This window comes from Bombyx mori, chromosome 8, assembly GCF_030269925.1.
Source record: "Bombyx mori chromosome 8, ASM3026992v2".
Classification (NCBI taxonomy): domain Eukaryota; kingdom Metazoa; phylum Arthropoda; class Insecta; order Lepidoptera; family Bombycidae; genus Bombyx; species Bombyx mori.
The window spans coordinates 12,509,715-12,523,353 of NC_085114.1; the positions used below are offsets into that span (position 1 = coordinate 12,509,715).

General features: G+C 38.5%; 1 protein-coding gene and 1 long non-coding RNA gene across 4 annotated transcripts in view; one reads left to right on the forward strand and one right to left on the reverse strand.

The window, feature by feature from the left end:
- The window catches only part of LOC105841829 (polyhomeotic-like protein 3), a 363,837-nt gene extending 353,867 nt beyond the window's left edge, over positions 1-9,970 (reverse strand). Inside the window, exons 1-2 of one of the 3 annotated variants that reach the window (XM_062669801.1) lie at positions 9,823-9,966; positions 6,113-6,371 (exon numbers count right to left, since the gene is read on the reverse strand). In XM_062669801.1, coding sequence (XP_062525785.1) covers positions 6,113-6,293 — 181 coding nt within the window. In that variant the 5' untranslated portion in view covers positions 6,294-6,371; positions 9,823-9,966. Of the gene's footprint in view, positions 1-6,112 lie in introns of all 3 variants that reach the window. The other 2 variants (XM_062669800.1, XM_038012438.2) reach the window with 2 other exon arrangements.
- LOC134199313 (uncharacterized) lies at positions 3,010-5,056 on the forward strand. Its single transcript, XR_009973752.1, has 2 exons — positions 3,010-3,136; positions 4,804-5,056. It is a non-coding gene; the product is annotated as an uncharacterized LOC134199313 (long non-coding RNA).
- Positions 9,971-13,639: the final 3,669 nt, after the last annotated feature.

Consider the following 13,639-nt stretch of genomic DNA (forward strand, 5'->3'; position numbering starts at 1 on the left):
TTTATTTGAATGATGATACTCTAGCCGTCGGAAAACTTGAGTATATGCGCTCATCTCGGTATAAGGTATACAATAAACAGGTTGTAAGTATATAATGTCGACATCATCAAATATAAAACAGTAGCAATATTGATTACATAGCCCTAAATACCTGAGAAAACTGTATCGCAACCTCTATTGCAACATTAACCTTTAACTATTTAGTTTTAGTCACCGCTGCCTTATTTGCTCAAATGAATTTGCTAACATTTTAAAGTACAGATAATCTGGCTTACGTCAATGTATTGATAACGACAACAGGCACGAAAAGAACATTAATATTATCACGCGAACCCTCGTTATCTCGGCTCACACGATATATTCTGATTTATTTATCCAAGTGCTCGTTTGTGCATGAAAAACATTAAAAAAATAAAATGTTATGCATTTTGAGATATGACGCAAAGGCTGCAGTTTCCAGGCGATGAAACACTTTTAGGATTTTTTGATTGAGTAATACGCTGATTTTCGATTCGTTGGTACGTATTGGTTCCAGTTTTAGGTTCCAGTAGTATTTTTGTAAAGTTTCTAAGAGTTTTGTAGTTTTACCAAGCGAAGTTGCAAGTTTTGCGAATAGGCCAATTGCCAAATTGGGATCAAAGTCTATTTAGAAAATCATTGGTAAGCGAAGATTGCCTTGACTACTCCTTTTAATTTTCTGAATAAGTTGGTGCGACTTTGGGAAGGTTTTCCTGCGAGCAACAAAATTTCGTGGAGCCAACTTAATCCTATCCATATATACATACGGCCCACCTGATGGTGAGTGGTTACCGTCACCCATGGACTTCAGCAATGTCAGGGGCAGAGCCAAGCCGCTGCCTATCGCTTAATACTCTCCACAAGCCTCGTTTGAAGAAGGACATGTCATAGCGCTCGGGAAACACCGTGGAGGGGAGCTCATTTCATAGCCGGATGGTACGTGGCAAAAAAGATCTCTGGAAACGCACTGTGGATGACCGCAGTGGCTCCAGGTAGTATAGATGAACTCTACTCCGGTGGCGGGCGGTGCGATGGTAAAAACGAGACGTTGTTATCATCTCGAACAATTCCTCAGAGCACTCCCCATGGAACATGCGGTACAAAATACAGAGGGAACCGAAGTCCCTCCGCAGACCCAGAGGCTCCAAACGATCCGTGAGAATGAGATTATCGACAATTCGAACGGCTCTCTTCTGCATGGAGTCAAATGGAAGAAGCTGGTATTTGGGAGCCCCGGCCCAGAGATGGGAGCAGTACTCCATGCGAGGCCGGACTTGTGCTTTATAGAGCAAAAGTCTTTGTCCAGGCGTGAAATACCGCTTCGCTCGGTTGAGGACTCCCAGCATTTTGGACGCCAATCTTTTACTGTAAGAGCTATATTTGTACGCCTTTCAGTTTTCTTTGAAGCCCCATAGGTTGTTTGTTGATAATTAATCCATATTACAATCGTCCCTAAAGCTAAAAACGGAATCAGATCTTCTCAGTGGGTCGCCATTCCGATCCAGTGATAGACTCTGCGAAGCACTGCTCTTGCTAGGACTTGTGTTAACAAATCCTCTCCTATTGAGCCCGTGAGCTCACCTACCCGTCCGGGCTTAGCTAGAATAGATAAGGAAAAAATCATAAATAATATTACTATTTTTGATTTCGGGAAAAGTTACACCCTGTATTACTATCAGTTTTATAACGAAAACAAATGATGCGTTTGATTTGTTTTGTGTAACCTCTAACCGATATATAAAACAAAACTCGAACAGTCGACGAATTCGCAAACCAGATAAATAAAAAAAATAAACCTATTCTACGTATCTTTCTTTGCGTGACGTCTCATCATTGACACAATTACAGAACGCCGCTGGCCGAACGCCGCTTCTATATATCACTTGCTCTGCATGCTCGATCACGATCGATAGAAATTATCGACGGAAATCCGAACAAACGATTATCGATCTCATTTTAAACGTTGATAAGGTCGAAAATTTAATTAGCTGAATCGATTTTTATGCAGAACAGTAACACAGCACAGATCCTTTAAACTATTCATTTGGATGTAGTATTGTAAAGTGATTATTACAATTTTAATTAATATGTAATTACCTATGTTGTAATATAATCATTGACGTTTATTTATTCATGAAACACAGTAATTGGATTAAAGGTGAGAAATTAATGTGCAGTGCTCAAACACACTAGGTAATTTAAAATGCTGCATTGCCTTAAAATGCTGCATAAAATTGCAGCTAAAGCCAGAAAATAAAAACATTGACAGTACCTATACGCATATAATATAACTCAAAACATATTTTAGCTTTCTCCTTATTCAATACTTGTATAAGAAATACTTTCCAACACAAAATAACTTACGGCAAAACCTTTATACTGTATCAATCCTATCTCGGCGATCGCAGTATTTCAGAGGTCCCTCGAATATAAATCCGATGCGCTATCATTACGAACCACATCGGAGGAAGGTCGATTTACACAGATTAATGAATTCATTAGCTGAAATGTGCATCCGGGATTATTCCGTTCATTCGTTAAAATGTTAATTACAATTAGAAATCGATTTAAATTTATATTTATTTATTGGAAATCGAGAATTCATTAGCTGTCGGGTGATCGTTTATTACGGCGGTTAATAAAAAACAAACGTAAGTCGCCTAATTGAATTTATAACTTCTTTGGTGTATTTGAGTCGACTATTATCAAAGGCGGCAATCTGACTTTTGGACAATGATTGGTAAATCAGAAAAACGAATTATTGACTTTGTATTCCATCGGCAGTCACAAAACTCTTCGGAACGACATCTTAGATAAATAACAGGTTAACTATTAACCTTTATTTAATGCAGGTTTTGAACCGTATTCTTTGAAGGAGACGATTATATTCAAATCAATCTGTATTGACATATCACTAAAAAAATTTGTCCAAATGCACAGATTGCCACCTTTGATAATAGACGACTCATTTGTTGTTTTTTTTTTCGAAGGAAATCGCCGGTCTTCTTACGCTTGAGTCGATAGGCGGGGCGTTACAGAGTTCAATCGAATAGAGGTCACTCAACAGACCACGTCTCCACGTCTGAGCCTCGGATTAGACAGGCCCCACTGAAGAAAGGTTAGGAGTGAAGTATTATATTTTGCATGTTTCTCCATCAACAGGCCCCCACGCTTAACCATCGGTCGTTGGCGCCACGACTACTATACCTTTCGGTCCAATGCGATCGACCGTCACCCAGTTGCTCTTTCGCAACATTCGCGTTGGGCAGCTAAAAACTCGTTTTCCGGGGTCCCCGTAGAGGAAGAATTTGGGTAGGAAAGAAGGTAATTAAACAAAGGCCATGCTACTATAGTTCACTTAAAACAATTTGAAGCAATAGCCCCCTGAGTTTCTCGCCGGATCTTCTCAGTAGGTTCCGTTTCCGATCTGGTGGGAGATTCTGCAAAGCACTGTATCTGTATCCCGTGAAGGATAAAACATAGAACAGATGACAGAAATAAAAAGGTGAGAAGACGAGATAAAGAAAACAGCAAGGCCAGTATGGACAAGAAACCATACGAAAAGTTTGGCTTTTGAATTTGAATTTGAATATCATAAAATATCCTCTTATTGACACAGGCCATAGACTTCGGCCATTGATAATTCGTTTTATTCATACTATTTTAAAGCACAGTGATCGCTTTGCCCTTTACATGTTCGTAGTGCTATGCACTGGGGTTCGGGATAATTAAAAAAGTCTACCGAATCACAAGTTAACACTATATTCAACACTTAAAACACTTCACAAGCACTTTAAAACTCTCAAATCGCTTCTTCCGCTTCGCTTCAGGTGATCCGTGCGCTGTTTCGCTTCGAGTAGTTCCGATTAATAACTGACTGCGTGCCGTCTCTACAGCGCTTTTATATACGATACCCCATCCCTAGAACTATCGAGAATATTCCACACATCTCTAGTATTGTGTTTCTGCTATCTGACAATAGATGGCGTTGTAATTCTCGAGCGTTCTAGGTGCTACTAGATCCTTCGATATTCGTTCGACTATTCGTCCATAGATGGCGTTACTCTTACCGTAACAGTAGTTTTAAATTTGATCACGCTCCGCTCTGACTATCGCTGCTCGTATGTTTTTTTTCGCAATTTATTTCCGCAATCACGTTTATTTTCAGTGCTGTACAACAAAAACTATTTCTCTCATCTGACCTTACGCGGTCAAACAAAGTTTATGCCTCTCAATGCATAGGAAACGCTAAAAACAACCGTATAGTCAGGGATACAATGAAAATAGTTATAAAGAACGGTAATTAGAAGGCATTTGGTCGCGAATCCGGGCGACTCTATGCGGCGGTGGAAACGCGCCGATCCGACGATACGTTATCGGCCATCTATGCTATTGTTGTTCAAATTTAAGCCACCACACCGCACATTTGTTCCTTATTGCAAAATAAATGTACAGAAGGTGCACAAGACATTCCTAATAAGCTCACTTTTTTAGTGTCGGTAGGACCTCTTGTGAGTCCGCGCGGGTAGATACCACCACCCTGCCTATTTCTGCCGTGAAGCAGTATTGCGTTTCGGTTTGAAGGATGGGGCAGCCGTTGTAACTATACTTGAGGCTTTAGAACTTATATCTCATGGTGAGTGGCGCATTTACGTCGTAGATGTCTACGGGCTTCAGTAACCACTTAACACCAGGTGGGCTGTGAGCTCGTCCACCATTTTAGCAATTAAAAATAAATAAATAAAAACTAAAGAAGATACTGACTCCAAGCTGAACCTATTCCAGATCCCGTGATAAAGAAGAACCAGGAAAAACGGGAATCGATACTAAAATTTCTTAACTTTAGAACAAAAATTCGAAAACGAATGAGGATAAAATAAATCATTGGAATGACGCTTACCGGAAAATCTGATACATACATGCTCAAATTAACAATTATAATAATAATATGAAATTTAATATAACGATGATTATTTCGAAATAGTATAATGACTAGTAAATTTTATGAAAATGTTTCAATAAACACATATTATGTGAAGGCTTTTTTCTTTTATTGTCTATCAAGCCTTCTGATGTATTCAATGTTTTGTGAGCTGTTATGTGCATTCGCGGCTAAGCACAGCTCGGCGCGTGCCCTTTGTCTTTACTAATTACTTTTATAAATCCACTAAGCGATTTACATGTTCTTGATAACATCGGGCTCAAAGGTTGTGCGACTTTTGTTTTCGTCACGCTTCTAAAACACCTCACCGTGATTATGCTTTAAGAATTATTACACGTGCCCGATATTTAAGTGACTGCTAGGATGCACCTCGAAAAGTAGCGTAAGTATTATATATACGGTAAAAGTAACGTTCCGTGAATATGGCGCGAATACAGAAAGAAAGGATATTCGGTTGTATACCTACCTACTTCATGGAATCCTTTTTATCAATGTGTATATATCGATGTATCGATTAGATCCGCGAATAAAGAGCTTTAAAGTTTTAATAGAAATTTAAAAGAAATTTAAATTATTTGGTCAGAATATATTATTATGTATCAAATATGCCCTCCGGCCTCGATCATAGGCTAGTATTTCCTAATTTTCCGTAGCAGTGACCTTTTCTAATATATCCCGTCCCTTAATTAATTGATTTGACCCTTAATTTGACAATTCAAGTAGTATAATTTCCAAAAGGTAAGGCGGGAAGCCAATAAACGCCTTATTACGCGTCACTCTCACCATCTCCGCTTAATGTTAAAATTGGTGACCGGTGTCCATGGACACATAGCGTGAATGCTATATTTTATCTTGAGACATGATGTCAGAGTTTTAATCGTATTCTTTAATCGACTGTCTCGATTGGTGTGCGAGATATTTGGAACTCAGTAGCCAAATATCGTAAAATTCGGGCAGAAGATGGTAGAGGCCCACTTCCTAAACGACTCCCCTGCACTTTCACTCGGCAACCGATCCCCCCGAAGTCACCCAACTAGTCTCAAGTCACCTTTTACAACACCCACGGGTAGTGAAGAGTTGATGCTTTTCTATTCTAGATCGATACAACAAATCCAAATATATAGTAAAGAAGAAAATGATTTAATTTCTTACCTTTAATCTTACTCTGGCACCGAAGATGATCAATGATGCTGGTCAACCGGTTCTCCCTCTGCCCCCCACGACTGGACACCTCAGCGTCATCATCAACTTTTTCCAACACTTCACATTTCACATCTACTGGCATTTGTTCACTGCACTCAACTTTTGGCAAATTCGCTTCTAATGCGTCCATTTTAAAGTTCAATTTTAATAACTTTTCTAACTGAGCTGAGAAATATACCTCTGAAGTGAAGGTTGACTAGAAGTAGAACTAGAAGGTAACTAGAAGGTAAGGTATATCTCTTTCTGAAAAAGATACAAACAAAAATCCAATCTCTGTTGGAGACTTATTTTTCCTGGAAAAATAATTTCTCTTCGCTTTTGGCGTATCATAGACATTATTACAACTACTTTAACCGTTTTTTTATTGCCTTTTTGGGAGGCTGAATGACAAAGGGAAGATCTTCCACCGAGCGCGTGGAAGGCAGACGAGCATACGGCCCGCCTGATGGTAAGCGGTTATCGCTCATGGACGTGAGCAATGCCAGGGACAGAGCTAAGCCGCTGCCTACCATTGGTTTGATCTAATCAGTTGTATATGCCAACGAAAACTGTAAGCTATTCGAAACCTCAGAAATAATATGTATAATGACAATAAAAATTCGAGATTTAACCGTAAATATATATTAATTATAGTTATAATAACTAATGCCTTCATTTTTTTGTTTTTCTTTCCTAAAACGTATTTTTCCAATAGTCACAGTGGCTTTCGTTTTTATTATAAATAATAAACTAAAATTAAAATGTCTTAACTCTCATGACACTAAAATCAATTAATCTTTTCAACGTTCTGACAGCTATCGTCATTGACGCGTAATTTAAATGTCACTTGACAGCTATAATAAAGTCACATAATTCATTTCATTTTTATGTGGGCAACTTAGTATACAATGAATGAGATATCTGTCAATTCCACTCATGATTCAGTAACTTTCGATATAAGGAAAACTTTGGATGCTTCATTGGTGAGTGAGCCGGAATCTTTATGAAAAATATTTGGTATTCGGATGAACAAGACGTAAAGTGTTTTGTCGGAGCCCATAGACATCAACAACTTAAATACACCGCTCCTTGAAACAACGGCCCAGGGACTTAGTTCTATAGTACAACTGCTGCTCCACCCTCCAAACCGGAACGCATTACTGCTTTGCAACAAAAATAGGCAGGTGGTGGTACCTAACCGTTTTTTTTTTCCTGCCTATGCTGATAGCCTTGAGAGGCTATTTCAGCTTCGCTCTAACGTGTGTAGGTGAGCTCACGGGACTCAAATCGGAGTTACTAACACTGACCCTAGCAAGAGCAGTGCTTCGCAGAATCTACCACCGGATCGGAAACGCGACCCACTGAGAAGATCCGGCCAGAAACTGGACTGTGTTTATGGGCTAATTCGCTCGTTGAGCCCTTCGTCGCAAGCGAAGGGTTCGACGAGGACGGTGACCGATGATTGTGATGACTAAAAGCACCGTTAATGGATCAAGTACCTACCCGTACTCACAAGACGTTCTATCACCAATAAAATGTCCACTTGTTCATTGCTTATATCTGTGTTCCCGGTATTTTAAAAGCAGCAGAAGATCTCAACTTATTAATGGTGCGTGGAAGAATGGAACTTTGAACGCTAAGGCGTTTCTAGCCCATGTAGCACCCGTGTGCAATCATTACCCTAGCGTTCTCTAGTAAACGCACGGTCAAAATGAAATAGTTACAAATGTAACAGATTCATTGAAAGTTCCCAAGCCGGCGCCCTCTAACACTGCTACGTCTACTCCTGGTACCACAAAAGTCGTTTTTTGAAGGTGGTATACCAAGATATAGATGTTACCTACTAATTCACATTCCCATTTCCCCATTCATGTATGAGTCAACTATTGTATAATATACACAATCGATTGACCGCATCAACATTGCTAAAAGCGAAGAACGATTGCTTTATGACAGAATCAGGCACCATTTTCGTACCTACTCTAATATTATTACAACAATACTTATTATATCTACGTTCACGAACAACAGAGAAGTCGATCGTATGTCTTAAACATGGCTAAGTATAACCAGCAATCTCCCCGAAAATAATATGACAGAATTATAGCTATGAGTACATTTTAGTACTTTTGGTATCAAAGTTAGACCAACCTAGACACAGCGAAGCCAATGGGTGCCATTAGGGCCTCTTTGTAAATATTTTTAGGAGACACGTCATAACAACTGGAGAGCGGGTGTCGTAAAAATGACTTCTTAAAGAGAGTTGAATGACATATATATTGTGTGTATTATGGATGAGTTCTGTGCGAGTCGCAATGCGATGATAGGATGCGCAATACCAACGCTAATCGCTTCTAAATGTTTCGAAAGCCTTAGAGAGTATTTTTGCTCAAACTATTCATATTTTTGTTGCTTAGTTTGGTGAAGGAACCAACTGCCTTCCTGATATTAAGCTACTGGAGCCCATGGAAACTATAAGTTGAACGCCGATCCCACTTTGAAAATATGAATGTCAAAGTCTTATTTATATTAACTACACTCAGATAGACGTATTTTTTATGGAATTAAATGAACATTGAATAAAAAATGTAAGGTTGTGCCACGAGCCCTTCACAGAGAGATGTATCAATAGAAATCGTCGTGGCCTAATAGATAAGACGCCTGGTACTCCTCCTATCGAGCGATGCGACTGGGCCGATGTTCTAATCCCGCAGGCCGGTACCAAATATTTCTAACGTAGCACGTACTTGATTAATGTTCACTAATGTATGTAGGAATAACATCAATAAATATCTAACTCTAAGTCGTCGTGGCCTAAAGGATAAGACGTCCGGTGCATTCGTGTTGAGCGATGCACCGGTGTTCGAATCTCAGGCGGGTACCAATTTTTCTAATGAAATACGTACTCTACAAATGTTCACGATTGACTTCCACGGTGAAGGAATAAATAACATCGTGTAATAAAAATCAACCCGCAAAATTATAATTTGCGTAATTACTGGTGCCTACCACCTCTTGTGAGTCCGCGCGGGTAGGTATCACCACTGCCTATTTCTGCCGTGAAGCAGTAATGCGTTTCGGTTTGAAGGGTGGGGCAGCCGTTGTAACTATACTTGAGACCTTAGAACTTATATCTCAAGGTGGGTGGCGCATTTACGTTGTAGATGGGCTCCTGTAACCACAACACCAGGTGGGCTACGAGTCCGTCCACCCATCTAAGCAATAAATAAAAAAAACCTAACCCGCAAAAATTAGAATTTACGTAAATACATTGAGGCATCGACCTGTAGATAGGCTACGGCAGACCCATAGTATTTTGAGCTCCAATAATAACTAAACACAAGATGTACCGTGAACTTGTCCAGATACATATGCAACCTATAAAAAAATACCTAAGCCATTAAATTGCCAATTAATAAGATAAGAATTACGTTATTAGTTTTGAAACGCCGGAGCGAACTTTAATTACGTATATCTATGACAAATTAAACATGTATCGCACCATTCTTTAAATATTAAAGTTACTTGTTTAATTCGAATGATGTTTTTATGTGTACTTAATAATGAACAATCGTTAAAGTCCACATTATTACTTTAGTATAAATCAGGAAATCAACACAAGGCTAACGTTCAGAATTGTTACACTACTATGTATTAATATATTTGTATCGTATTTGTACCTATCCCAAACTCTTTAAGCACAGCACTAACACACACAAACAAGTTTCACTAGCACTAGCCGGCCTAAAAAATCGAAAAACACCATTTTAAATTAAAGTATTTTTACCTTGAAAGGTAAAACGAACAGGTATACTGTGTCGGTTATCACGTACTGCTAATAACTTCGGTGTCAGGTCAAACGAGCAACCGGGGCGGTGCCGAGGTAAGCGCTGATAACAGCTGATAACGGGCTCTTAACCTTCTGCCGGCGAGTCGAAACGGTGTCAGCTAAGACAGGTCGCTATTTTGTTATTTGTTAATATTTGTCTGTAATATTTTTGAACATCGCTATTTCTGTTTCATATTTTATGTTTAGAAAAATAAAAATAATTTTAATCAATGTTCTCTATAAGTTAAACATACATGGTAAAAAACGTAAAATAATGAAAAATTAACATTATTTTTTTTTACAAAAAACTTTTATTTCATTACTAAATAAAAAAAAACGTTCAGTGCCTTTTGCAGATATAAGTATGGTTACAAACTCGCAATGACCTTTGACGGATGATGTTTGACATTGACAAGATATGTCAGCTGTCATAAACACAGGTTTAATGTTTTGAATCGAGTTCAGAAGTCAGGCAGTACCGTACCTGCACACAAAGGACGATTTTCATAATATCGTAAATATGTACAGAGACAAAGAAATGTCATATATACGACGTGAAGACATTCGACCGGTCACACAGTCGTGACTGTCGATAAGCTGATAACGTAACGATAAGCAACACACGGCAGACACAGTACAGGGACGACAGTACTGTAATGTATTTTAACAGTTTAGTTACACGCCAGTCATCCATGGCATTTTTCTATTTTTTTTTATTTTTTATTTTTTATTGCCCTTGTAGACCGATGAGCATACGACCCACCTGATGGTGAGTGGTTACCGTCGCCCATGGACTTCAGCAATGGCAGGGGCAGAACCAAGCCGCTGCCTATCGAAAAACGAGAACTGTTATATTTTACGGAGCCTTTTGTCTCCTCATCGAAATTACTTAGCGTTTCTGGCTGCCCAGTGTGCTTAGTGCGAGTTTTATAACGTTCTCGATAGCGTAAAAATTAACTCGAATTAGTATGCAGTTGGAACAGCGCCCCTAGCGGCAAACGTAGGTAAACGGTCGAACTCCATAGAAAGCTGAGCTAACTTTTACGCTATCGAGAAAGTTAAAAAACTCCCACTAAGCACACAGAGCTACTGTTGATTTCGATTTTTGATTTCGAGTTTATAGAACACACTGGCGTAAGGAAATTGTTTCCTAAGTCGACATTGAAAAACCAATTTTTGCAAAGCTAAACGCAATCTTTAACGAATTCAGCTAACACACAGTATGGAAGTCCATTAGCGTCCGCTCATCGTTTATGTGTGATAAATTATATTTAATACGAAAAATACACGACCGCTTATTTTTTTTTTGGGAGGAGCTCTCCGCATCATGCTTACCAAGTTAATACAAATAGGGGGTTGGGTCATCCATTAACCACGACCATTATTTGATAAATAGCCTCTACTATTATCTCATGGTGAATCTGAACCTAAGGACATTGAAAATAATTTATGTATTTAAGTGACGCCATCTATCCTACTACATTTAAACAACTAGCATGGTCGACAATTTCAAGAAATTTTGCTTCTTCAACCGAGAACAATTGGTGTTAAATGGTCACCGGAGTCCATAGATATCAAACACGTTAATGCCACTACCCACCTCAATTCTCTCTCTCAATCAAGTCTCATTTTTTACAGTACAATAGCTGTCCCACCCCTCACAAAGAGCAGGGTGGTGGTACCTACTCGTGGACGCATTAGTAATTACCCAAATTATATTTTTTGCGGGTTTTGTTTTTTATTACATGTTATATTCCTTTACCATGGAAGTCAATCCTGAACTTTTTGTCAAATACATACGTATTTCATTAGAAAAATTTTCACCTGCCTGCGAGATTCGAACACTGACACAGTCGCACCGCTCAATACGAATGCACCGAGCGTCTTATCTTTCAGGCCACGACGACTTCGATCATATTTTAAAATCTTTTACTTTATTGTAAAGGAACACATTTCTGAAATTTCCCACGAATATTCTCGGAAGACTAACATCACTGCTCTCCGTATACTGTGCTACATACAAAGGAACTATCAGTTTCATGGAAAATCTAGTGTTGATAAACTCATGCCTGGGCGTCGAGTGCTTACAGCGGGACATCGATATCGAATCTAAAGATTATGAGGTCATGCTGTGCTAATTTCATATTTTATTTACTTGGAAAATATAAAAATAATCCGCCCAACAATAAATGTCATACGACATTCAAAATCACGAACACGTTACGGAGTCACCTTAAAAAAGATCGCATGATGTTTAGTTTAATGATTTTTTTAAACATTATTATCATATTGACGTTGAAGACATAATCCTCTGGGCTTACGACGAACTTTTAATTTAGATTGCCTAGCCGAACGTACCTTCTAAATCTGAGGTCCTCTGGGCTTATTGACGTTACGAATGGTTAAAAAAAAATTTAGTACATTGAAATATAAAAATAGATTTTTGGCGCCGTTATACTTACTACAAACTACGTAGATGTTAAATATATGTCAATAATTTAGCGTAAATAATACATGGAATTTACGGAAATAGCACAAGAGTCCAAACTTCAAAATCACAATAATTAATGTTGATGATGGTAATTTATTGTAAATATTGCAACTAAACGTATTTTATCATGAGCTTATGTGACTTATTTAAAAATAGAATCTCCATTGTTTCTAGACGAAAAAATTACATTACCAAGTAAATTTATTACTAATATCATCATTATTATATAACCAACATCAATGTTGGCCTAACATGCCCATGTTTGGCCAACATTGATGTGCGTTAACGTACTGATTTCGTTTAATACATTATATACAAAATATATGTCGCATGTATGTTTGGCGTGGTGCTTAGCAGTTGGCAGGCAGGTGGCCAGAAACGTCAGAGCTAATTCCGGCCCGGCGAGGTCGTGACCCGACGCCCTGGGCACACATGCAAACAATATGACGCGTAATGTACACACTGAAGTATTTGCTACAAAACTGTTTTGAGATTATTTGGGAATATGTTTTTCCTGAATACAAACTTTGAATGCGGCTCACTAAATACAACCAGAGCAACACTACGCTAATCGAGTGGTATTGAGCGCTATGATTGTAATTGATACGTGAAATTAATAAGTGAAAAAAGAGTAAATAGACCCAATTTTCGTTCATAGAAACTAAGCGAAAAGGCACTATTAATTAATAATATCATTACAATATTTATTATACACAAATAAATCAAATTATAAGAACTGTAAGAGGACAGGCTAAGACCGGGCTCTCTGGTGTAAATTGGGAGGAGCCTATGTCCGGTAGTGGACACCTGTGGCCTGAATAAATAAAGAAAGAAAGAAAAACAATTAATACCGGCTTAAATAGTTTTTCTCTTACTTTAGATGGGCAAACGACCTGGATCGAAGTCTATGTTTGGATTTTTTTTTATTGCTTAGATGGGTGGACGAGCTCACAGCCCACCTGGTGTTAAGTGGTTACTGGAGCCCATAGACATCCACAACGTACATCCCATCTTGAGATATAAGTTCTAACGCCTCAAGTATAGTTACAACGGCTGCCCCACTCTTCAAACCGAAACGCATTACTGCTTCACGGCAGAAATAGGTAAATTGATTTTTAATTATCTCTGCTACTCGTATGTGAGATTACTTTTAATCTATAAATACTTTTACATCGGC